We start from the raw sequence: 25,514 nt of genomic DNA on the forward strand, positions 1-25,514 counted from the left end.
CCAGAAGAGGGCATCGGATCTCATTACGGATGATTGTGAGCCACCATGTGGTTGCTGGGATTTGAACTCAGGACCTCTGGAAGAGCAGTCAGTGCTCTTAACCGCTGAGCCATCTTTCCAACCCTGGCCTGGAATTCTTGACCTCTTCCCTCAGTCTTCCTGGTGCTGGAGCCTCTGCGCCCCACTGCGATGTGTCTCTGTGAGGGGCAGGACAGGTCTCAGCAATTTCCCCAATAGAAAACTTAACAGTCTTCATCCTTAGAGCACAAATGAGCTAGCTTCGTGAGGGTGCTGCTTGACACAGATGTTGACCCAGGAAACACAGGCGGTGAACACTTGTAGACTATTCTATATAGTCACTTTATCATCCTGTCCTTGGACCCTGTCGGTGTTGGGGTGGCATTCAACGCAGATGGATATACTTGGAGTTCTTCCAGGTCACAGGAAAGGAAATGAAGGCTTGGAGAGGCTGAGGAACTTAACCTGGGATGGTACAGCTCCTGAGAGATGGGGCTCAGGGCTCAGCCCAGTGCTGTGTGGTGCCCGCACCAGCTGCAGCTCACAGCTCTCCTGGTCTGTCTGTTTGAATGCCCCATCTTCTTGGGGATGGAGAGCTGAGATCAAGCCATCCTCCTCACAAAGGTGCCTGCGGCACTGTGACACAGCTGTAGCAGGGACAATTTGGTGGTTAGTGAAACACACAGAAAGGTAGACTCGCACCCTTTGGGACAGGCCAGGGATCAGCTGCGTCTATGTGCTACACATTTTTACTTTTCCAGGGATCAGACGCTGCCAAGCCAAGGTGCTCAGAGGCTGACCTGTGGATCCCTGGGTCTCATGTTCTCTCAGAGTGCCAGCTTAGTTACTGATGAGCGAGGGTATTGTTTATGGAGACTTTCCTCCCGTGAGTTCTCCCACTCAGTAAGAAGGCTCCGGGTAAGTGTCATTTGTCCTGCATTCCCTAGGGCTGCTCAGAGCTGAGGAGGGCATGATGCTGCTGAGCAGAAAGCTTGTTTTCCCAGCTCCCAGATGAGCAGGGCAGGTCTGTGAAGTGAGGGCGGGGGCAGCAATCCCAAAGTGAGCCGCATAGACCAGGGCAGCGCTGCCCAACAGGTACTAGAGACAAACACAGGGTCTGAGGGTGAGGGCAAGCAGACCTTGCAGTTAGTTCCCTCTCACAGTGAGAGACTCCTCATCAGCACCATCCAGGCATCCCCGCAAACAAGGCCAACTGACAACATCCAGTCCCCTGTGGAGCTCATTAAGCCCCAGTGCCTGGTGACCTTCCTGGAGGAGGCCATCAAGCTGCTGGGAACCCAGCCAGGAGGGAGCCAGTGTGTGCAAGATGAGCCAGGCGCCCTGCCAGCTGGTCGCATGGCCAGGGCTCTGCTGTTCCCTCTGGGGACCCCGAGTTCCTCTGTGGGGATGAGAAGGTGGGGGCGAGGTAAGTTTCCACATCCTCTCCCGGTGACTCCGGAGGAGCCTGGGTTGGCGGCTTCACGTGGCTGTTGTCTCCTGTGTCCTGCACAGCACAGATGGAAGGCAGAGAGATGAGTACCTGTCCTTCTCTAAGGCCTTGAAGCCACCAGAAGCACACATTTATTTGGGGATGCCATTGCTGTCCCTTAAAAGCAGAACACTGCTGTATCCATCTCCAAAGGCTGGGCGCAGTGCATGTCCCTGAGGCCAGCAGTGTGTGTGGGGGGCGGGGTTGTATGGGGACTCAGCAGGGGCTGAGGAAGCTGTGAGTTTAGCAATCCTGTCTTAAGGCTGTAAGCATCTCCTTTATTCACTGGGAGTGAGTGACTTGGAGAAACAGAGATGGCAGCCCTCTTCCACTCCATGACCAGGTCCTCTTAGTTGTTGGCAGCAGCATGGCCCTCACAGGTCCCAGAGGATGATGACCCCAAGAGAAGGCACAGGGCCTTGGAGCACATGTCTCAACCCAGAGCAGATGGAGCCTGGTGGTTCAGGCTGGTCACCTAGTACTCAGGAGGCTGAAGCAGGAAGATTGCAAGTTTGGGCCAGCCTGACCACATAAAGATACTAAATTTAATAATAATAATAATAATAATAATAATAATTTAAATATAATATTCTGGGCTGGGGTATAGTCTCTGGTAAAGCCATATACAACACAAGTCAGGTCCACTTTCAACCACCAGCACAGAAATTAAAGATACTCTATACCAGGCATGGGATACATGTATGTAATCTCTAAGTCCTGGGGAGGCTGAGGCAGGAGGATGTCCACCAGTTCAAGGCCAGCCTGACTACATAGTGAGACCCTGTGTGTAATATTCTGCACACAGAAATACAAATAGAAATGCCTGTGAGTGGGTTGTGCTAAGCTGGCTTGTATTTCACAGGCATCGTTAAGCATCTAACTAAACGCCCTCGAGCATTGCACCAACTTAATGCTTGCTTCTTAAGCACTGTAGTTATGGCAAGGTGGAGGGGCTCGCACACAGCAGGGATCTGTTTACAAACTCGGGGTTGGGGTGGGGAACTTCCTGAAACTTTCAAAGTAGAAAGTCTGACAATGCAGCCTGAATGCAGCCTCCCTGAACTTAAAATGCACTTAAGAATGGCTACCTATCTCAGTGGGTGATAACACAGGTCACACCAGCCTGGGGACCCGAGTTCCATCCCACAGAAAGGTGGAAGTAGAGAACCAACTTCATGAAGTTGTGTGTGCTCTGATCTCCTTACACACCCACCTCTACACACAGTAATACAATTTTTTTTTTTTCGAGACAGGGTTTCTCTGTATAGCCCTTGCTGTCCTGGAACTCACTTTATAGACCAGGCTGGCCTTGAACTCAGAAATCCGCCTGCCTCTGCCTCCTGAGTTCTGGACTTAAAGGCATGCGCCACCATGTCTGGCCAAGTAATACAACTTAAAAAAACAAAACAAAATTAAATGACGGGTGGGGCATACCCATGTAACCCCAGCATGCAGAAGGTGGAGGCAGGAGAATCAGCAATTGGAGGTATCTTTGGCTACATAGCAAGTTTGAGGCTAGCCTGGGCTACATTGGGAACTGCCACCAAATTCTTCCCTAGGAGAAGTATCTAGCCTTATTCCTCCTAAGCTCAGGGCACCTCCTCAGACAGGGCCTCATGTTTTCTCCCCAGCATCCAGTGCTGTCTGCTCCTCATGTGTCTCTGCTCTGCTTGACCGGGCAGCCTAGGACCGTGGCACCTGTCCTGGGGACAGATGTGGGGACTACAGAAGCAAATCCCTGGGGCTACTCCAGGAAGCCTCAGCACTGCCCCGGCCTGATTATCTGTGAAGGGTCAGCAAGCGGCTCCAGGCACCCATTGGGGTTACACGGGAAGGGTGACACTCTGATCCCTGTCCACGAAGCCAGGAGAGAGGATGTGACCACCCACCACGGCTGTCTCCTTCGTAATCCTCAAGCTACCCCAGCATCCCAAGCACTCCCCACTCGGGTTATTTATAAAAAGCTTGCAGAAGTCGGCAGACTTGTGCCAGGCAGAGGTGTGCTCTATAGACTCAGAATAGTGGGGCCTGGCATGGGCTGCTTGCTTGTGACATCACCTGGGAGCAGCCACCAGGCATGTACCACCCTCACACTAGCCGCATGTGTGCACACACACACACACAGCTGCTCAGGAGGCTGCCTGTTTCTCCCTTGTAGAGGCTCAGCGAAACCTAGGGCATCTCAGCAGGTGGAAGGAGGGATTGGAAGCCACAGGTAGGCTAGCTGAGGCTATGGGTCTAAGTTGCCAGTTCCCAAGTCCCAATTTGCTGGTCACCTGGCCAGATCAGTGGGAGGGAACAGGAGACAGGGGTCAGCCCGATGGAGCCCCTATCAGGTTCCCTCCTGTTCACTGCAAGCTTTCTTGCTCAGCGATAACTCCAGGCTGGCTGTCCCCTGTCTGCAAACCAGATGCTCTGGGGTTCCCCATGCCTGCTAGCGCCTCAGCATCCAGAGTAGCCACTGTAACTGGGAAGGTACTCAAAGCACAACCCGGGGAGGGGGGCCCACAAGGCGGCTCAGAAGGTAACGGTGATTGTGGCCAAACCGGGCAACCCGAGTTCAATCCCTGGAACCCACACAATGGAGAGGACCAAATCCTGCAAATTGTCCTCTGACCTCCATATCTGCATTATGGCATGAGTGCACTCACAGACGGGCATGCACACGTGTGCACACACACACACATACACACACACACAGCTCCAACTGAGCTTGACTTTTGACCTGCAACTCTCTAATGCGTGTGCATGTGTCTGCGTGCATGTATGTGTGTATGCATGTGGAGGTCAGGGGACAATTAGTGGGACTCAGTTCTCTCATGTGGGTCATTAGGCTTAGTGGCTGAAGCATCAAGCTAGACATATTGGAATCACCTTAGGGGACACCTTCCTGTCCATACCACCGTGTCTCATTTAATAGGGGTGGAGAAATGGCTGGGCCAAAGTCTTAACCACTCCGGGGAGCAGAGGCTAATGAACAACCTCACTGGAACATGCTTGGGGTCCAGCTCATTTTGGGGAGGGGGTCTCATCGCCTAGCAGACAGGGACTATCCACAAGTCCCCATAAGGAGGCCTCAGCACCTGTAGCTGCTTCTAAGTTGTGTGTGTGTGTGTGTGTGTGTGTGTGTGTAGAAGTCTGTGGGTTTCTGCTGACCCTAAGGAACGGGCCCTGCTCTGTGCCCTGTGGGTGAAATGGAAACTCTCCATTTTCCATGCCTCTGTGTGGGGCCTTTGCTGTAACCCCAGGGCCATCTCACATGCCGTCCATCACTGCCTACCTCTTGGACTGTGGTCCCCTCAGGACAATGTATGCCTCTGTATATGCAATCTGCTACCCCACTGGGCCCCGGGGGCTCTGAGTTCACACTTGCCACACCCTCATCTCTGCCCAGAAATCCTAGGTCTGCCCCAAACCCTATGACATCTAGTGGCTGCATCCATGTCCCAGGGTCCTGAAGTCTGTCTTTGTGTGCCTGCTGTTTTCCTTCCTCTGTAGTGGCTGCTCCTGGGAGACAGACTGAAGGACGGCAGCCAAATTATCCCCACGGCAGATGCCCTCCCCTGGGCTGTTCCCACTGGGATTCGACTAGGAGGTACAACTGACCCTCAGTGCCTCCTGCCCGTGATGGATGAAGTCATCCTCCCACCATTGAGCTATGGTGCGTGCAAGCACCCTGTGAGCCTTGCCTGTGTAGCCTGCGTGTGATCTCCATATGGGATCCAGGGCTTCACGGTGAGGAATTTGTCATGGGGCTTGAACTGCTTGGTCCCCTGGGTTCTCCCCCTCCCTCAATCCTACTGGTATACTTACAAATGCAGGAGCCTGCGTGTACCCACAAGCAGGTCAGCTAGCCTGGCCTAAGTGGCCCAGAGATGTTTTTGGAGGCCACAGCCTGCTGTGCCCATCAGCCCCTGGTGTGAGTCTAGATCCAGCTCTACCCTTACTGGGGGTCACTCTGACCCTCAGTTTCCTTCTCTGTGAAAACAGCAGAGATGGACTAGCTAATCCTGAAGGTCTTTCAAGTTGGCCTGGAGTCACCAACTCGGTTCCTTTTGGAAGTGGGAGGGGTGAGGGCACCATTTCCTCCCCAGCTCTGATCCTCACCTACCTCTGCACACAGCTGGCTAGGACACCCCCACCCCCACCCCCAGCTTGGCCTACGTTGGGATCCCCGAGTGAAAACTGACCCACATCCTACACCTCCCTCTGACCTGATGAAGGAATGGAGTTTGCCTCTGTGCTACTGCAGCTCTGGAAGGTTTCAGTGCCAGGGAGAGTGGACAGCTGGAAGCCAGTTCCCCTCTCCTGCCCCTGCCTAGTCAGCAACCAGCAGCAGCAACAGCCTAGGTTCTGCTGAGTCAACGTGGCCAGGCTGGGCCCTTGGCTCTGCGGTACCTGCCTAGGCTGGTGCCCTGGTGAAGACTTTCATCACTTAGCTTCAAATTTTACCCTGTGTAATGCCGCACCCCGCCCTGTGTTTATCACCCCTGTGTCTGGTTGCATCCGTGAGTGCAGATGTTCAGAAGGGAGGAGGGGGGAAGGAGACCCTCTGCAGGGCTCCCCTCACCTCCCCTGCCCCAGGCTAGAAAGGAGGTGACAGGCTCAACCCACACAGCTGGCTTCACCCCGCAGGACAGTTCTGAGCCTCTAGATACAGTCTCTCAGCCCCCAGCCCAGATGGAGGTTGGCTGACAGACAGACAGACAGACAGACAGACAGGGGCAGTTATCCCAGAAACTGTCCCTGGTCTTGCTACTCCCTGCCACCACCCTCCCTGCACTGGATGTGTAGTCTGTGACTCCAAAGCTAAGAGGAAAATGCACTTGGGCCCAAGGGGCCAGCACTCCATAATGCAGCAGGACACAGCACACTGTGTCCCTGAGGGGACCTCAGGTAAGTGTATCAGATCCCATTTCTGCCCAGGAGTCCAGGATTTGTCCCTAGCTACATCAGAACCAATAGGGACCTGGACAGGGGTGTGGCTCCACTGAGAGAGAGCCCAGCGTGCTAGGAATATAAGGACCATCTGGGCTCTGTGGCACAGGCCTGTAACCCAGCTGGTCACCCTGGTGGCTGGAGACACCTCTAAGAAGTATCAGCTGTCATGGGCTAGTGACTGAGACCCAGGAGACTAGGTAGATTCCAGCCAGAGATCTGAACCCTTTTGAGCCTCGGTTCCTACATCTCGAACATGGGACGATAAAGGGACAGTGTCTTTTCATTTGGCCATGTTGGATGAGATGATTTAAGGAAAGCCACTGGCATGTGGAGACCATCCTTGTCTAGTACCCCCCCCAACCCACCCCCATTCCTGTGACCACATTCGTGACTCTGGCATTGGAGTAAATACAGAGAAAAGGATGAGTGCTCCCCTACCCCGCTACCCTGGTCTTGTCATGGTGGCTCACGCAGATCTTTGTACACCAACGTTCACGACAGCATGAGTCACAGCAGCCAAAAGACAGAGCCCGCCGGATGTGGTGGTGCTTGGGAGGCAGAGGCAGGTGGATTCTGAGTTCGAGGACAGCCTGGTCTACCGAGTGAGATCCAGGACGGCCAGAGCTACACAGAGAAACCCTGTCTCGGAAAAAAAAAAAAAAAGACAGAGCCCACTGAGTGTCCATCTTAGGAAGAACAAATAAACAATAACAACAACAAAAGTGGCTGGTCGGTTGTGGAATAGTATTCAGCTATGAAGAGGAAAGGAATAGGAAGACTAGTTACAGTGTGGTGAACATTGAAACATTGTTACAGTGTGGTGACCATTGAGACATTGTTATAGTGTGGTGAACACTGAAACATATACTGGGAAGAATCAGATGCACGATTCTGTTTACACGAAGAAAAGATCTGGAGTTGGTGAGTCCTGGGAGCTGGGGAGGACCCTGGATTGCGGGATCATGGCTGAAAGTGTGGGAACGAGAAAGATGTTGTAAAGGTGACTGCAGTGATGATCACAAGGCCCTGCTGATCACATGGCCCTGCGGAGAAACTAAAACCCTCTGGGTTGTACGTTTTAATCGGGGAAATCCGTGCGCACATCCAACACATCTACAGCCTGTTGGCTTCAGAGCCACCCAGAGTTGGGATGTAAAATGTCCTTATCCCGACCTCTGCACTTGACTGCAGTGCCTGAGCCTAGGACTCAGACTCTTAAGAACCGAAGGAAATCCTTACACATGCGTACAAAACCTAAACAGACTACCCTGCCCTGTCCCCACCATGTTCACTGCCCTGGGGCCAGGTCTTCTAAGCTCAGGCTCTGTCCAGCTCATTGTTTCTTGTTTGGTTGGTTTTGTTTGGTTTCTGTGGGTTGGAAGAATACAAACAGTTTATCTTTTGGTTCTGGTTGCTGGGGGTCTCACTGGACCACCGGCAAGGTGCAGATGGACAGATATCTGGCAGTCTTGGGGAGAGGAGCTGTTTTCCTGAATTTTTCAGCTTTCAGAGGCTGCATTTCTTGCTCTTAGTCCCTTTTTCCATCTTTAAAGCCAGTCATGGCTGACTGGACCAGTGTCCCATCTCTCTCTCTCTCTCTCTCTCTCTCTCTCTCTCTCTCTCTCTCTCTCTCTCCTTCGAAACAGGGTTTCTCTGTGTAGGTCTAGCTGTTCTGGAACTCACTCGGTAGACCAGGCTGTCCTTGAACTCAGAAATCCGCCTGCCTCTGCCTCCCAAGTGCTGGGATTAAAGTTGTGCGCCATCTCTTGTGTCTCTATCCATCTCCCTCATTGTGCTTGTTCGGGATCCATCTGGTCAGCAAAGAGCAGCCTCAAGTCTTCTCCCCAAGACCCACAACCCAACAGTACCAGGTTCGAGGGAGGGATCGGACAGTTTCCGTGGGCTGTCTGCTATGATGCAGGAGGCTGCTCCTCAGGGCCCCTCACAGACTGGAGACAGCCGGCTGTGAGGAGAGCCACAATCACCCACGGGTATGCACTGTTTCCAAGAGCTCCCGTCCTTGACCCCCCCACCCCCCAGCTCCATACAAGGCGCAGTGAATTTGAAATGGATTCTGGGCTCCAGCCACCTCTCTCTGTCTCTCCACTCCAATGCAGAGTTGAAGCCCATCCAGGGACAAGCTTCCATTTGCCCCTGCCATCTCCAGTGATTGGTCACTATTTATAATTGTGTAAATAATGGAGAACCGCACTCAAGCTGCCCTCCCCAAGGAGACCTAGACTCCTATTTTTAGGCCCCCCTGGCCCATGAAGCTGCACCCCTCTGAGGTCCGGCCAGAAGTTGAGAAGGGAGATCCTGGGGGCTCAGTGGTACTGTAACCTGGAAGGGGCTGGGGATGAGAGGTCTGAGGTCAATACCCAGAGGGACCCTCACTCTGGATGATGGGTGACTAGAGGGGGGTTGTCTCAAGGTCTCCTAAGGTCCTATATCAGAGCTTGACTTAAGAAGAAGGGGCTGGGGACTGGCAAGATGGCTCAGCGGCGGGAAAGAGCACTGACTGCTCTTCCAAAGGTCCTGAGTTCAAATCCCAGCATCTACATGGTGGCTTACAACCACTAGTAATGACATCTGACACCCTCTTCTGGTGCGTCTGAAGTCAGCTACAGTGTACTTATATATAATAATAAAATAAATCTTAAAGAAGAAGGAGGAGGAGGAGGGGCTGGTAAAAGATGGAGTCTGAGATTCCATTATTCATTGAACTATACTCGAGAGACATAGCAAGTACACCATGAGCTGGCTCTCTCTCTCTCTCTCTCTCTCTCTCTCTCTCTCTCTCTCTCTCTCTCTCTCTCGTTTGAGAAATGGTCTCAAGTAGCCCAGGCTGGCCTTGAACTCTGTGTAGCCAAGGATGATCTTGAGTTCCCGACACTGCACTTGGCAGATTCTGAGATTACACGTGTGCTCCCCCTGCCTGGTTGATGCAGGCCTTCTTGCATGCCAGGCTCATGTGGTACCAACTGAGCCACAGCCTTAGACCCCTCCCTTTTAGAGACAGGGCCACACTCTGTATCCTGGGTTGGCTATGAGTTCCCAGTAATCCTCCTGCCTCAGCTTCCCAGGTCTAGGATCACAGGCCTGCACCAGAACAGTTGTGCCCTTGGAAGGATTTGGCTGATGTGGCCTGTTTGATGTGGTCTGTCCGTCCAGCTGACTGGCACCTAGAGTCCCTTCTAACTTCTTGTAGTCAGTAACCTATAGGTTAAGAAATTGTCCTGTATTCCTGTGGTATTCCAAAACCCAGGGGGAACCACCCCACATAGGATCATAGACATGGCTGCTCAAGCCAGGCGTGGTGGCGCATGCCTTTAATCCCAGCACTTGGGAGGCAGAGAGAGGCAGGCCGATTTCTGAGTTCGAGGCCAGCCTCGTCTACAGAGTGAGTTCCAGGATAGCCAGGGCTATACAGAGAAACCCTGTCTCAAAAAACCAAAAAACCAAAAAAAAAAAAAAGAAAAAGAAAAAGAAAGAAGGAAGGGAGGAAGGAAGGAAGGAAGGAAGGAAGGAAGGAAGGAAGGAAGGAAGGAAGGAAGGAAGGAAGGAAGAAAGGGCTGCTCAGAGTTCAAGTCCATGGGTGGAGACCACTGGGATCTCCGACCAATAAAACAGGTGTGCCTGGTGTCCCTCCAGGTCTCTGCAGCATCTGGTACCCACTGCAGAGCAATGCTGGCTCCCCAGATCTGTTTGCAGACTGGGGTCGGTAGGGTCACCCATGTTCCTGGTTCTCCATAGCCAATGCATGCACAACATAACATGGGAGTGCAGACCCAGCACAGACTGAGCTAGCTTGTGCGGAATCTTGTTCAACAGGGAGCTCTCGGAAGCTCCTTGCTGAGTTACTGCTGGCTGATGAGTTGTGTCGGCCATTCCAGATGTCCACACTGTGGACATGCGCAAACACCACTGACGGACTTCCCAGAGGAACCTGGGAATTGTTATTTCTACCAGCTGGAGCAGACGGACCCTTATTTAACCTTCACAACTACCCCCAGAAAGACAGTACCGTTGCTCTTGCCATCTTGCAGATGGGGAAACTGAGGCTCTGGGAGGTGAAGTCACCCACTTGAGCAAGCGTGGTCCCACAGCAGAGCTAAAGGCAGGGTCCAGCTCCACATCTCTGGGCTCAGCTGCCCTCTGGTTTCCTAGGGACCAGACTTGCAAATCACACTGGCACAGCGACAAACAGGTTTGTCTGTCCCTGGCTTTTAGCTCTTCTGGGGGAACTGTGTCTCCAGGGACAGGCAGTTAGTTACCTGGTGACTGAGACAACCCTGTGTTGGGGCCAAGGAGGGAGCCCCGTGGTGCCTTCCTCTTGTTAAGCTCCCCCCTTCCCCCATACCTCAGTTTGGCTTTGATGACGCCAACAGAGCCATTGGTAAGACTGAATGAAAGCGGTGGCATCCTGGACCAGCCGCATTAGGCTTTGTGTGGACAGAGCCCTGCTGGGTGCTCACATCACTCACTGCCAGAGGGGGAGGGAGGGTGGGTGCCTCCGCCGCAGCACCCACGCAGCTTCGCGGAGCCGGCTGTTTCTGTGGGGCCAGGGGTGGGGACAATTACGGACTCTGAAGCTCAATTTGTACATTGAGATCTCCGCGCTCCTGAGAGCTCACCCTGGCCGTTACTCCCTCTCTATCTGCAGCGAAGGTGGTGTCTTATCCCTGTTTGCAGCTCAGAGACCTAGTCGGGACCCTGCACATAGTAGGCCATCAGGAAACACGCATTAAATGAGTGAACAAATACACAAGTCAAATTGTCGCCCCCTTTCCTGAGGACTCCTTGCAGCCCCCTGGGGGGAGGGGCGGGCTCTCCTTGGCGACCACACCCCACCCTGGTGAAAATAGAGGGACACTTGATAAGGCCTCTCCGAGGAGGCCTACACAGAGATCCCAAAGGAAGAAGGGGGTCTCTGTAGAAGGATCGAGCACCACCGAGGGAAGGCACTGTCAGCTTGGGATGCGGGTGTGTCTGGGGTTGCTGGCGATGGGGGAGGGGGTCGGTCCCCGGCCTGGAGAATGCAGATCCTCTGTAGACAGAAAACTTAGTTGCAGGAAGACATAGTTCATGGCATATTTTAGGAACCCCAACATCCCGGGACCTGGGGAACCCTTTCCTGCCCTCCACCCCACAGAGGTCTGTCTGGGTTTTTAGAATTCTTGGAGCCCTGAGGCGGTCCGGCCTACTCAGCAGCGATGCCCCACAGCTAAGCTTCCCTTGCCTCTCGGGTGGGAGCAGTTTCCGTGAACTCTGGGCAACTGCAGGGAGGACAGGGGATCTTCAGGGAGGATCTCCAGGGGCAGACTCAGCTCCCCGGAGGCTCAGAGTGGGTGGTAATCGGGATTTCAGTGGTGGGGCCGCTTCTTCTGGCTCTGCCGAGACCCCTGTTGTTGCAAGAGCTGCCAGAGCCCAGGTCCGGGGTTGGCTAGAGTGGGCTCCTGAGAACGCCAGCTCCAAGGATGTGGGCGCACCCACGGCCGTGACTGGCGAGGTGAAAGATCGTGGGGACCCCAGCACTTCCAGCCAGAACAGACTCTTGGCAGCTAAACTGGACGTCACCAAGCAGAGCAGGGCTTGGCCGGGCTCCCAGGTCAGCCTTGAGGTTGAATGTCTCTCTCCGGGAGCACCAGCCCCTTCCTCATCAACTGAACAGGATCCCATGATAACCCGGCGCCTTTCTCCCTATGAGCCCTACAGTGAGCATCTCACCGCAACCCTATTTGGAGATGGAGAGATGGTGGTTAGACCAGCAGCAGGACTGGCCAGTCAGGACCTCCTATCTCAGAGCCTGGCGGGTCCCCGGGACTCATCGGTCTCACCTTCTCTACTCAGTCCACGCCTGTCACCTGCGGTGCGCGCTCCTCTGGGCGCCCACCTAGGTGCAGGGCGCGGGGAGGGGATCTTTCAGACTGGGCACACTCGCGTGCCCTCCTCTGTCCCAGCTCCGGGGCTCCGCCGCTGGACCCCGCAGAGTGGGCGGAGGGATGCGAGTCGCGCTGCCCGCAAGCTCATCCCGCGGGGCTGCGGCAGGGGCAGAACCGCGTCGTGTGCTCCCCCCACCCCCATTCCCGCCCCCGCGGCCGCGAGGGAAGCGGGCGAGCGCTAGGACCGCGCCGCTCCGCCTCCCGCCGCTATAAGAGGCCGCTCGAGCCCCACGCGGAACCGGCTCCGCGCCGCTGTCCCCGCGTCCCCACCCGGCTCCAGCGCAGCGCAGCCCAGGCAGTCCCCGGCCTGCGTGGGGCGCCCGGGGTCCCGCGGCGCACCATGGGCGCTGCCCACTCGGCGTCCGAGGAGGTGCGGGAGCTCGAGGGCAAGACCGGCTGTGAGTACCACACCGTGGCCGGGAACCCTCGTTGGCAGGGACCATCGCCTGCATGCCTCCGCTTCGCGCCGCCGTGCTGTGTGACCTTGGGCTAGTGGCTGGCCCTCTCTGTGCCCCGCTCTCGGGCTGCTTTTGATGGGTTCCCGCCAGCCGCCGTGCGGGCGACGCCGCTGGGAGGGGTTGGCAGGGACCCGGGCCTGGGGTAAGGGTGGCCCGAGAGGCGACTTGACCCAAGCCTCCCCCGACCAGGGCGGAGCCCGGCAGGTAGCGGTGGCTATGAGAGCCGTCGCCCCGGCAGCTCGGGAGAGCGCCGAGCGCGCGCTGCACCTGCAAGTCTGCGGCTGGGGATTAGCGGGGAGGAAAGTTTGGAAGTGGCGGGACCGGGAGGAGCCGCGCGGTCCGCGGTGACCTTAGGCGGGGGTCACCCTGCCGCCTCCCCGTGCGTCCCCGCCCCCCGGCTGCAGGCTCGGGCACTGAGCCCAGCGTCCTCCAGGCTGGCCCGCACTCCCGGGACCGCAGAGGCCGGGCGGGGCGCGCCTGAGGGAAGCGCCCGTCCGCCCCGCGCTTGACCCTGGGCTCGGAAGCGACGAGGGGACCCGGACTTGCGCGAGGGTGGGCAGGCGCGTGGGCTCAACCTGCTTCGGTGGCGGGACAGAGCGGGTTGTGAGTTCTACCAGGGCTGTGTGACCTTGGGCCAGTCAGTTCCCGTCTCAGTTTGCCTCCTCTGAGGAATGGGAGACTGGCGCACCCCCAGGGTTGCTGCGGCAGGAGGTTGCGGCTGAGTTGAGAGCACCCAGTCAGCCCCACCCGAGAGGGGGACTGGGCTGGCACTCGCCTCCCCAGAGCCCGGTGAAGTCATAGAAAGTCCCCAGCTGCTGAGCGTCTACACCGCGCACACAGTATGCGAAGTGTGCAGCGGATCCGCGAGAGTCGTTTACACGACCCGCTAAGGGCGCGCGCCATCGAGCCGGACCCGGTGAGAGTCGACTGTGAGTGCGCTGCCCGGAGTGTGCGCTCGGCGTGCAAGGGGAACCGCGTGCGAGCGGGAGTGTGGGCGCACTGTGTGCAAACCGGGAGTGTGTGCACGCACTGTGTGAAAGTCGAGAGTGTATGCACACTTGTGTGAGGCAAGCAGGTGTGTGTGCACAGTGTGTGAAAGTCTAGAGTGTGCGCGCACTGTGTGAAAACCAGGAGTGTATACACACTGTGTGCGAGGCAAGCAGGTATGTTTGCACACTGTGTTGAAGGCAAACTGAAGTGTGTGCACTTCAATCAAACTGAAGTGTGATTGTGTGTGCACACTGTGGGCACTGCAGTTTGAAACACGGTTTCACTTTGGGGCTCCGGCTGCTCTGATCGGGGAAACTCCCTGCCTCAGTCTCCCCAGTTCTGGGACTGCAGGGCAGCGCCCTCCCCCACTTTTGTATTTTCTCTCTGAATTCATTTTGCTGACCACAAACCAAAAGTTTCATAAACCTGCCCCGCCCGCCTCCTCCCAGGCCATGTGACGGAGGACAGCAGGAGACCCCGCCCACTTCTGACTCGGTTTGACCCATTGCCAGTAGCTGTCCCAGATGGTGTGGGGGAGAGCTGGGACTCCGGGTGCAGGTTGGGTCCCCACCGGAGCAGCACCCAGGGCCTTCTGGGGGAATTCCTGCGGGCTGTGGGTTTGACAGTGACAGCTGCAGAGCATGCTGGGAGCCTTGTCAGTTTCCTGGGCCCAGCCTCCCACGGTGACAGATGCTCAGGCTCAGTGGCTGCCTGGAGGTGGCTGGGGTGGCTTCTTCTTCACTTGCTGCCTGTGCTCAGAATTCAATTCTAAAGGGAGCTGGAGGGGGAGAAATCCAAGATTTCGCCACTGCCACCCCTGGAGTCCCATAGGCCCTGAAGGTGCTGGTCTAGTCTGGGCACTTTCACCCATTTGGCAGATCCTTAGAGTTTTTGAGGATTTTAGAGGATGTGGAGGTGACCCAGAGAGGCCAATATTCCCACACGGGATGCACAGGACACAGATCCACCCCACTAGCGTTAGGTTTCCAGGAACAAGCAACAGGGGGAGAGGGTGGGAAGAGGTAAACAGGTAACTAAGGAGCCAGTCATGTGACAGTGACCAGAACATTGGAGTGGCAGGTGCCATGGCCCTGTGGCAGGAGGCAGTTGGTCACCTCAGTGAGGTTGGCCGATGGATGACATAGCAGTCCTCCAGGCTCAGGCTGCACTGCAGCCCCAACTTCAGGGGTCCCCTGTGCCTCAGTTTCCCCTCCTGTCAGATGGACATAGCAATAGAGCTACATTGAACTAGGTCTTGGTCCCTGTATCCCTGCTGTGTGACCTTCAGTAGGTCACTGCCTCTCTGGACCTCAGTACTCCACCTGGGTGTCGCCGCTTCTGAGCAGTTGTGTGGAGGTGATATTAGCCAGGAAGGTGCTGGACGTGGCGTGGGGTTGGACAGGGCCGTGGTATGAGAACTTATACATGTCCAGGGGAATACCACTGCACTTAGGCTTGCCTATACCAACACTGAGAACTTCACACAACACCCAGTAGGTCTTCACCCACATCTTCCAAAAAGGAGATAAGGCTGTTTCCTCTCCTGAGGGAAACTGAGGCTCGGAGAGAGATAGCATCTTGCATTCAGCACCACAGCCAGGAGTGGAGGGTTGAGAGATGGAGGATTCCCCACCACACGTTGTGACCTCTGGGGCAGGAACCACTGCCCATGATGCATTGCGCTTCTTTTGCTCACCCCAGGACCTTTGCACACGCCTTTCTGCTGCCGCAACACTCTGCACCATCTTGATTCATGTTTGCTCTTTATATGGGAGACTCTTCCTGTCACCTCCTCCTGGATTAAAATGTCAAGGCAAAGTTCCCACCACCATCTAGGGCCTTTAGAGCCATCATTCCCTTCCTGTCTGGCGTTCTCCTGCAGCCTTAGTGGACACCCTCAGACCTGGTCTCCCTTAGCTCCTGCAGTCCTTCCCTCCCACCTCAGACCATCACCTCCCCCCCATCCCCACCCCCTACCCCCACCTCCATCCCCACAGAGTTGCTTGTTGGCAATGAGACCACAGGAGGGGCACGGGGGGGGGGAGGGGGGTCACTGAGTTCTTTATAACCCAAAAAGCAACTCTGAGCCGAGGGTTACCTCCCCTCTACAGGCCTTGTCCCTGCCAGCCTGAGTCACCCCAGGGAAAATACACCTTAAGGGAGCTCAGGAGCTCGCCCGCCCGCCCGCCCGCCCGCCCGCCCGCACAGGGCACACCCAAGGCTGTGCCTGCCTCCCTCCACAGGGAGAGCTGATTGACTCCTCTTGTCTCAAGCCTCCCTCTGAGCAGCCAGCTGAGGACCTCAGCTTCTTTCGGTCTAAGAGGGACATCAGGCCAGGGCCATGACCCTCTGGATCCTGAGCTGGCCCGGGGGGTGCTCGCCCTACTCTGGGCTCCTGATTGAAGGCAGACAGGAGGATGCTGGGAAAGGTGTGTGTGTGTGTGGGGGGGTGTCTGTGCTCCAGTCTCAGACCTGCAGAGAGGCCAAGAAGCTGCTAGAAAAAACAGAACCTTGGGCCAGAGAGCCCTTACAGCAATGTTGGCAGCCCCGTGCCATTTGCCCAGTGCCAAGTGCAGCCCAGGAGTCAATAATCAGGTCCTGTTCCAGGGCCTGCCCAGTGGGGATGCTGCTGGCCCATTGAATGGATGAGGTCATAGAGGCTCTGAAGATGGAAGAAAGAGGGGGGTGGGGGGCTTCTGCTTCAACCTCCCAGAGATGGCATCTGAGTCCTTCCTCATTGCCTAGGAGCCCATTGTCCCCTATGCCTGCGGGCCCTGGATGAGGGTGGGAGATGGGCAGGTCCTCTGGCCCTCAGCAGCTCAAGGGCCAGAGGTACAGGGGGTACACTGTCATGGGGTGGGCCTGATACCTTCTGTACTCAGCCATCCACTAGAGTGAACACAGCCAGCCAAAGCCACTTTCCTCAGCAGTAGACCCTGGGAGCCTTACAAAAGGGGGCTTACCCCGCGGCTCCCTTAAGTTCTCAGTATAAGAACATTAGAAGCAGCCGGGCAGTTGTGGCACACGCCTTTAGTCCCAGCACTTGGGAGGTAGAGGCAGCAGATTTCTGAGTTTGAGGCCAGCCTGGTCTACAGAGTGAGTTCCAGGACAGCCAGGGCTACACAGAGAAACCCTGTCTCGAAATAAATAAATAAATAAATAAATAAATAAATAAATAAATAAGTAAATAAAACCCAACAACAACAAAACCCAAAGGCTGCTAGTGGAAGACTGACTTCCAGGCAACTGGGGTGAGAGTCTTAAGCCCACACCCACAGGGACACACTTACTCCAACCAGGTCACACCTACTCCAACAAGGCCACACTTCCAAATGGTGCCACTCCCTGGTCCAAGAATATACAAACCATCACACAGACAAAACAGGTTTGGCTTAGAAAATGCCTTCCCTTGGTCACATAGATGCTGAACTGGAATCCAAAGCAGATCCACTAGGGAGGTGTCAAATGCAGGGGTGGGGTGGGTGTGGAGCGGAAGGGAGGGAGGGAGGGAGGCAGGAACCCCATAGGTAAAGGACAGAGCCTGCCTGCAGCACCAGCGGTCCCCCAGCATGCCCTGGAGAGGTCGGCATGTTACAGCCATATGTTGGTATACTGAGTTACCTTGGGCTGCAGGACTGATAGCATAGCATAGGTTCTGAGTGATATAGAATGTTCAAGAACTTGCATGTCTGGTGGTGGTCAGTTAGATCGGAGTGGGAGTCACCCTCATCTGTCTCCTGGGGGCTTCCTGGGGGGCTTACATCTGTTTCCAAGAGGAACTAGTGTTGTCTGTGGGAGAGCAGGTGGCAGTTGCTGGAGTTTCCTGCAGTAATGAGTTTCTTGGTGCTCCTTCCCCCCTGGCTGCCATGCCCCCCCCACCCCCGGATGTAGCAGGGAGGTTAATCAGAGCTCAGGCATACAGCCGGCTGGATGACACAGACCAGACGGCTAGATGACAGGCCAGACAATGCCAGGCTCACAGATGAGCTCCTGTATCCCCAAAGCACTTTGGTCCCTGGTGCCTTAAGCTAAGGGATGTGGGGGTTTGCACATCTTTGAAAGATCCATTGCTGGAGGAGCAGGGGTACCAGACAGCCTGTCACTTCCTCCAACTTCATCATTAATTCATAAAGCGAGAAGGTTGACTGGGCATTTCCACCTGTGGCAGCCGGCACCTTATGCAGGAAGACAAAAAGGTCCTTTGTTGTCCCCGCAGCATGACCTTTGCGGATGGACATGCTGTCAGCGGTGGCCTTCCACTTGGGAAGCAACAGGAAGTGTTCGAGGCCATGCCAGCCAGGGCCTTAGAACCTCTAGAAGGGGAGGCAGGAGGCAGGGACATTGCTGATGAGACTGAGCCTCCCAGATCCCCTTCAGGAGGAACCTGCCTGTGCCTCAAGGGCCTCTGTAGAAAATATCTTGCCACAGCTGGAAGAGGGTCGGTCCCCCAGCAAGTGTGGACTGAGCACCTATCTCAAATCCAGAGTGCTCCCAAATACAAACTTCCTGAGCACTGGTGTGACACCCCAAGTGGAAAATTCCTCCCTGACAGCATATGACAGATGCGCTCAAGACGCATGAAGGGAGACTTCGGTGGGGTTGGTTGGGGGAGACACAGTGGTAGGGCAGGTGCCTAACTGAGAGACTTTTTTTTTTTTTTTTTCAAGACAGGGTTTCTCTGTGTAGCCCTGGCTGTCCTGGAACTCATCTGGAGACCAGGGTGGCCTCGAACTCAGAAATCCACCTGCCTCTGCCTCCCGAGTGCTGGGATCAAAGGCATGCGCCACCACGCCCAGCTAACTGGGAGACTTTTGGATCTATCCCCAACACCACAAAAACAAAGTAGATGCCTAAAAAACACATGCTGGACAGTGGTGGCGCACGCCTTTAATCCCAGTACTATAGAAGCAGAGGCAGGTGGATCTTTGTGGCTTTGATGCCAGCCTGGTCTACAGAGTGAGCTCTGGGACAGCCAGGGCTACACAGAGAAACCCTGTCTTGACAATCCAAAAATAAACACGCACATACACACACACACAACACTCACACACACACACAGTCTCAGTTCATAGCGTGCCTGCCCCCAAATAATCCAGAACCAAGTAAAACCAGTGTGGTGATTCCAGGAATGAGAGGTGGAGGCAGGAGGATCAGAAGTTCAAGGTCATCCTCTGCTACTTAGGGAGTCTGAGGCCAGCCAGAGATGCATGAGACCCTGCCTGGAAACAAACTATTATGTAAAATCACTTTGGTGTTTTAACTTGGTCCCCCCCCCTATGATCCCTCACCGGTAACAAAGTAAAACCTGAAACTTGCACAGTCCAAGGCTTTCAAATCGCTGTAATTACAGGGTGATAAACTTCTACAGCTGGCCACATTCCAACATACACAGCATTTTAAATTATATTTATGTGTTCATGTCAGTGCTTATGTGGGTGCATACCCCGCAGCACAGCCTTGGTGGCAAGAGCCTCCACCCTCTGAGCCATCTTTTGCCAGCTTTGCATGGCAATTTTTACACCCAAATTCCATAACACCCTCACCTCTTATCTTTGGCATACCAAAAGTTTTACTTCTGAAGCCTGCAAGCTCGATAATTATCCTTTTGGGCAAACATTTATTCTTGCAAAAACTATTCCTTGTGGATTTATTTTTCTTATTTAACACAGTTTCCCTTAAATTTCCCAGCAAGGGTCTGTGAATTATAAACTGAACTCTCTTCTGCTGGTGTCTACGAATGAACATTGGGCTGGGTATAAAATTTTAGCTTGCTGGATGATCCCCTGCTCCCAGAGTTCTGTTCTGTTTTGGATTACTGTTGATAAATGAGGTTTTGTCTAATGGGTTTTTATTGTTGTTGTTGAAACTTATTTTCCCTCTGTTTTAAAATTTTGTGTCAGTGTTTTTTTTTTTTTTTATATGATCGTGCCTGGGAATGGATTATGCTGTTCCTTTCTAAAAAGGATTCATGTCTTCTATCACAAAAGTTATTGCTTCCCTGTGAGTGATTTTACCTCTCAGTGGTTCCTGTTACAAATATGTTGGACCTTCTTGCTGTTTTCTGAACACCTCTTGACCTTTCTTTCATGTTTTCTTCATTGCTCTGAGCCACACCCAGCATCATTTCCTCAGGCTTGCCTTTCAAATCACTAATTTTCTCTCCAGCTAAGTTGCAACCTTTACTCATTGTGCTGGCTGGTTTTATATCAACTTGATACAAACCAGAGTCCTCCAAGAGATCCTGCAGGAAGACATTTTCTTAATTAGTGATTGACGTTGGAGGACCCCGCCCATTGTGGGTGGAGCCTGGTCTGGTAGTCTTGCTGTAAGAAAACAGGCTGAGCAAGCCATGAGAAACAAGTCAGTAAGCAGCTTCCTCCGTGGTCTCTGCTTCAGCTCCTGCCTCCAGGTTCCTGCCCTGTTTGAATGCCTGGCGATGAACAGTGATGTAAGCCAAATAAGCCCTTTCCTCTCCACATTGCTTTCTTTGGCCAGGGTGTCTCATCGCAGCAGTAGAAACCCCTAAGATGCCAGCTAAAGTTTTAAAATTCTAATTGCGTACAAATTGCTTACAGGCTCATGCTGTAGAGTTCAAATATCCTGCTTTGATCTGTGTGGTTTGGCCTGATCTGATCGTGAGAGTTCAACTCCTGCCGGAGGCTGTCCCTCCCTCTCACAGGGCTCCTGTGTGTCCTGAGCCATGACAATGATTTCCAGGGTGCTCTGCACCTTTTGTGTTAAGTATCCCAGGGCTCTGCCAGTGTGGGGCTGAGGTGGGGAGGCTTAGTGGAAAACTTCCCCCTTCATTCTTCTCCCAGCAGAGGTGGGACCTCCTTCACTCTCCAAGAGGGCAGAAACCTTGTCCTCTGACCCCCTGGACAGGAATGGCTATCTTTTTCACTTCAGTGTTCTGTGGGGCCCTTAAGCTTACCCAGACCCAAGGCCAGGTGGGTCCCCCATTATTGTCATCAGCGCTGTGGCCATTTTAACACTGTCTGGCAACTTCAGCTCATCACCCCATGGGATCTCAGTCCCTGGTTGCTTCTGGCAAATGGTTGTGACCTCCTCCCTCCCCGGGACAGGGTCTTGTCCGGCACCCCATCTGTCCTCCTACTGGAGATCCTCCTGCCTCTGCCTCCTAAATGCTGGATTTACAGGTGTGTTCACCTAGGCCCTCCCTGTTCAGGGAAAGCTCTGCCTTCTGAGCTTAGCAGGTTATTGAGGTGGCTGCTGGGTTTCTCCAGCGGCCACGTGTTTAGAGTGCCAGGTGGAGCCCGTGCTAGCTCTCAGAAGCCCGGCCAGGTTCTCTGATTTCATTCTGGTTGCGGTTGCTCGTGAGGTTAAGTTCCTGCCTCTTGATTCAGCCTCAGATATGTTGGCTGCGAAGAGCTGTCGCCTGGATGCTGCTGCATCACGCCCACTTTCTGAAATGTCTGCTTGGATGGAGCTGGCCCCGCCCTTCTGAACGGCTCCACTGTGATGCTGAAATGGAACGTGCCCCCCACTCCCACCCCCAGCACACAGCAGGAATGAAGCAACCCTACCTGTGGTGTCCAGAGCTGTGTGACCCTCGGGGAGCCACACTGCCTCTCTGATCCTGTCTCAACAGCCAAGTGGGTGTGCTGCTTGCACTGTTAGAGCTGGGCTGTCGCCTGCCCAGCCCTGGCTCAGCTCCCGCTGGAGGCAGTCTGTCACTCTCTTTATTCCGGCTATAAGGCGAATGTAAAGTGCAGAGTAAAGATGGAGGAAGACGGTGCGCCCCAACTGTGGCGCTCAGAGCTGCGCGCTCCCACTCTTAGGGCTCCCTGTATTGCTCAGCACGCAGGATGTGTGGCGGGGCAAAGGCAATCCACCCGTCATGTTTACCCCACCCACCCCCAAGGATGTGTTCTGTACAGAAACAGCCCACAGTGTCCCCAGCAGGACCCTTGGTGCCCCGGGTGACAGTAGATGATGTGTCAGAGATGGGCTGGACCATCTCTGCCCCGGGACCGCCTTTTGCACCGGCCTTAAGTCTGTGTGAAGAGGGTCCGAGGGTCTGTGCTCCAGGTTGGATTTGAAAAAAAAAAAAAAAAAACCAACAACAAAAACACTTCAAAGAGGCCAGGTGCATCCTGGGTAGATTGCAAAGTCGATGGCAGCAGGGTGAGTGGGTATCAGGGCTGTAGCTGCCAAGGCAGCAGGTGGAGGAGGGGTGCTCACGAGAGAGGGCAGCTGGCCCAGGATCCCCTGCGAGGAGGCTCCCGGAAGCCCAGCCTCTCTCCCTCCCTCCCTAGCCCCAATTAGTCACTGCTGTGTCTGGAGCCCCAGGTGGCCTCCCTGTGGAGCTCAGAGCCAGCCGAAAAGCCCTGAAGATTGGGGTTGCCTAGGGCATGCAGCAAGCCAGTCATAGTCAGGCTAACGGCTGTGGTTTCTCCATCCAGCTAAGTAGTCACTGATTTTGTTGTTGTTGTTTATTTGTCTTTTCAATTGAAGCCAAAGTTCATGTGACATAAAATTGACCATTTTAGGACAGGGAAGTGGCCCAGTCGGTAAAGTGCCACCTGTGAGTGCGAGGATCTGAGCTCACTCCCTGGTACTTTATTCCCAGCACTGGGAATGCAGAGTCGGGAGGAGCCCTGGGGCTCGGGTGGCCAATCTGCCAGCAGGCTGAATCTGTGAACGCAGGTGCCCCGAGGGACCCTGGCTCAAAAACCAAGCTTGAGAGTGGCAAAGGAAAACACCAGATGTTGACCTCACCCCTTCCACAGGCCCCCACGTAAAACACAAGCATACACACATAAACACACATGTACACACATACACACACACATATACTCATACACACACATATATTCATACACACACATACACACATACACTCACATACACACACATAACATAAACACATGTACACACATGCACACACACATACACTCACACACACATATACACACATACATACTCACATAACACACACTTCTACACACACTTGTACACACACAGAGATACACATACATACACATACACTCACTAACACACATGTACACACTTGTGCACACATATATACGCAATACACACATAAACACACATACACTCATAACACACATACACACTTGTACACACACACATATACATGCAATACACACATAAGCAGACACACATACACGTATAATACACACATATACACATACACACATCGACACACATACTCACATACACTTACACAAATAAACACACATACACACAATATGCACACAAGCACACACATACACACTCACCATTTTAACTACTGTGGAGTGAACGACTCGGTTGGGTTCAATGCATTTAGAGTTCTAAACCACCATCTCTGTTTCCAGAACATTCCATCACCCCCAATTAAACCCTGTACCCACCCATTATCCATTTTTACCCTCTCTTCCTGGACCTTGCCCAGCAAGAGTCCTGTTCCATTCCCGTGGAGTCACCTGGTATGTCCCTTGACATATAGACTTGTGGACCAGGTGGCTTTGGTGCTGGCTATGACGTTGTCAACAGCCTGTGTGCCAGTGAGGGTCCCCACAGCCTCTCTTGATTGGGAACAAGGTTTCGCCCCATGTACTTCTTCTCCTTTCATACAGTCGTCCACAGGCGACTTGGCTGTTGCCACCTTGGAGAGCTGTGAATAGTGTTTGTGACGGAGATGGCTCAGATGGCTCGTCACCATGGGAGCCACTTCCCAGGAGGTGGGAAGTGTTATTGTTTTCTCAGAGGAGGTGGCTGCTGCAGTAGGTCTGTGCCTGCTTAAGGAGGGGTACAAAGCCACCTCTCCCTGCTGCTGGCCCGGCCCGGGCTGATCTCTGTATACATGGCGAGTCCTCTGTCTGGAGAGTCCTGGCGGGGTCTGTGGGATGCTAAGCCACAGAGCTCTGGTACCCTCAGAGTCCCCAGGTCCTACTTGGTTGTGCCAAGCATCTGTATTCAGGTGTAGTGGCTGCTGGGCACAGCAGGGGGTAGGGAAGCTTGGGGAGCCCCCAAGGAGAGCAGGGTTAGGTCCCTCTGGCCCACTTGCCTCTCGATGTCCAGGCCCTTTGCTTCTCTTCAGGCCGGCTGCATCTGCTGGCTCCCCCAATTCCTGGCCCTCTCTGGCTCTATACTCCATCTTGCTAGGAGGCCTGTTCCCTGAAGGTGAAGACTCTAAAACGCATCCTAATGGATGAAGTCAGCCAAACTCCCCGCCCCCCCCACGCCCCTGCCATCTCCCCCAGCGGCCCCACCCCACCACTTGCTTCGTGTCTCAGGCTGCAGGGATCCCCATCAGACATACCCTCCACCCCACCCCCATGGCTGGAAACACCTCTCCCATCACTCTTGTCAGAGAAATGTGAAGTGCAGAATTCACATGGCCTCCTAAGGCCTCTCCTCATGACGCTATGTGGGTTACATGTTGACTTGGTAGTACTTTAGACAACGTGAACCAAAGAAAATATAATCCATGGCTGGAGAGATGGCTCAGTGGTTAAGAGCACTGATTGCTCTTCCAGAGGTCCTGAGTTCAATTCCCAGCAACCACAATTGACTCACAACCATCTGTAATGGGATCTGATGCCCTCTTCTGGTATGCCTGAAGACAGATATAGTGTACTCATATAAAATAAATAAATAAATCTAAAACTATCTTTAAAAAAAAAAGAAAATATAATCCTAAATTAATTTCACCTGGTCGTGGGTCAAGTATTATTACAAACACCAGGAAGCACAATTTACCACTTATCAGAAGCAGGGACATGGTGGCCATACCTTTGAAGCCAGCACTCCAGAGGCAGAGGCAGGCAGATCTCTGTGAGTTTGAGGCCAGCCTGGTCTACAGAGTGAGTTACATAGTGAGACCCTGTGTAGAGGAATTTTAATTCAGCAACATGGCTGTTCTGGCAAGAGATCACACCCAAAGACCACCTAGGTCTGTGTGATCTGTCTGGAATACAGACTTGCCCTTTATTTAATCCCTTAGAATTAGAATACAGACACACCTTTAACCCCTCTGACTGGAATACAGATAAACCCTTAGCACACACCTTTAATCCCAAACAATGAAGGTAATGTTAGTTTAGAGAAGGAAGCAGCCATGTTTGAAAGTGGTGTCTAACTGAGAGGCAGACAAAGTGATGGGTCAGAGAAAGATTTGACAGAATGAGTCAGATAGGATACGCCCAACTCTCAGGAGAACAGCACAGGAAAGAGAGGCTACTGAAAACCTGCAGCAGGACAGAAGGGAGGGAGGGAAGGAGTAAATTGGGGGGAATATAAGGCAGTTTTACGGGGATAGTTTTATAGAGACAGGTTGTAGATTGTGATGGTTTGTATATGCTTAGTTTAGGGAGTGGACTTTAAGACCCCCATCCTAGCTGCCTGGAAGTCAGTCTTCTGCTAGCAGCCTTCAGATGAAGATGTAAAACTCTCAGCTCCTCCTGCACCGTGTCTGCCTGGATGTTGCTATGCCCCCACCTTGATGATAATGGACTGAACCTCTGAACCTGTAAGCCAGCCCCAATTAAATGTTGTGCTTATAAGAGTTGCCTTGGAGCCGGGCATGGTGGCACATGCCTTTAATCCCAGCACCCGGGAGGCAGAGGCAGGCAGATTTCTGAGTTCGAGGCCAGCCTGGTGTACAGAGTGAGTTCCAGGACCAGCCAGGGCTACACAGAGAAACCCTGTCTC

At 53.9% G+C, this 25,514-nt stretch overlaps 1 protein-coding gene across 3 annotated transcripts in view; it reads left to right on the forward strand.

Annotated features, from left to right (window-relative positions):
* Positions 1-12,549: 12,549 nt before the first annotated feature.
* Positions 12,550-25,514, forward strand: part of Tesc (tescalcin) — a 32,955-nt gene continuing 19,990 nt past the window's right edge. For 2 of the 3 annotated variants that reach the window (XM_029477995.1, XM_021163488.2), the window contains exon 1: positions 12,619-12,788. In XM_029477995.1, coding sequence (XP_029333855.1) covers positions 12,731-12,788 — 58 coding nt within the window. In that variant the 5' untranslated portion in view covers positions 12,619-12,730. Of the gene's footprint in view, positions 12,789-25,514 lie in introns of all 3 variants that reach the window. The other variant, XM_021163487.2, reaches the window with a different exon arrangement.

Source organism: Mus caroli, chromosome 5 (genome assembly GCF_900094665.2).
Source record: "Mus caroli chromosome 5, CAROLI_EIJ_v1.1, whole genome shotgun sequence".
NCBI classification, from domain to species: domain Eukaryota; kingdom Metazoa; phylum Chordata; class Mammalia; order Rodentia; family Muridae; genus Mus; species Mus caroli.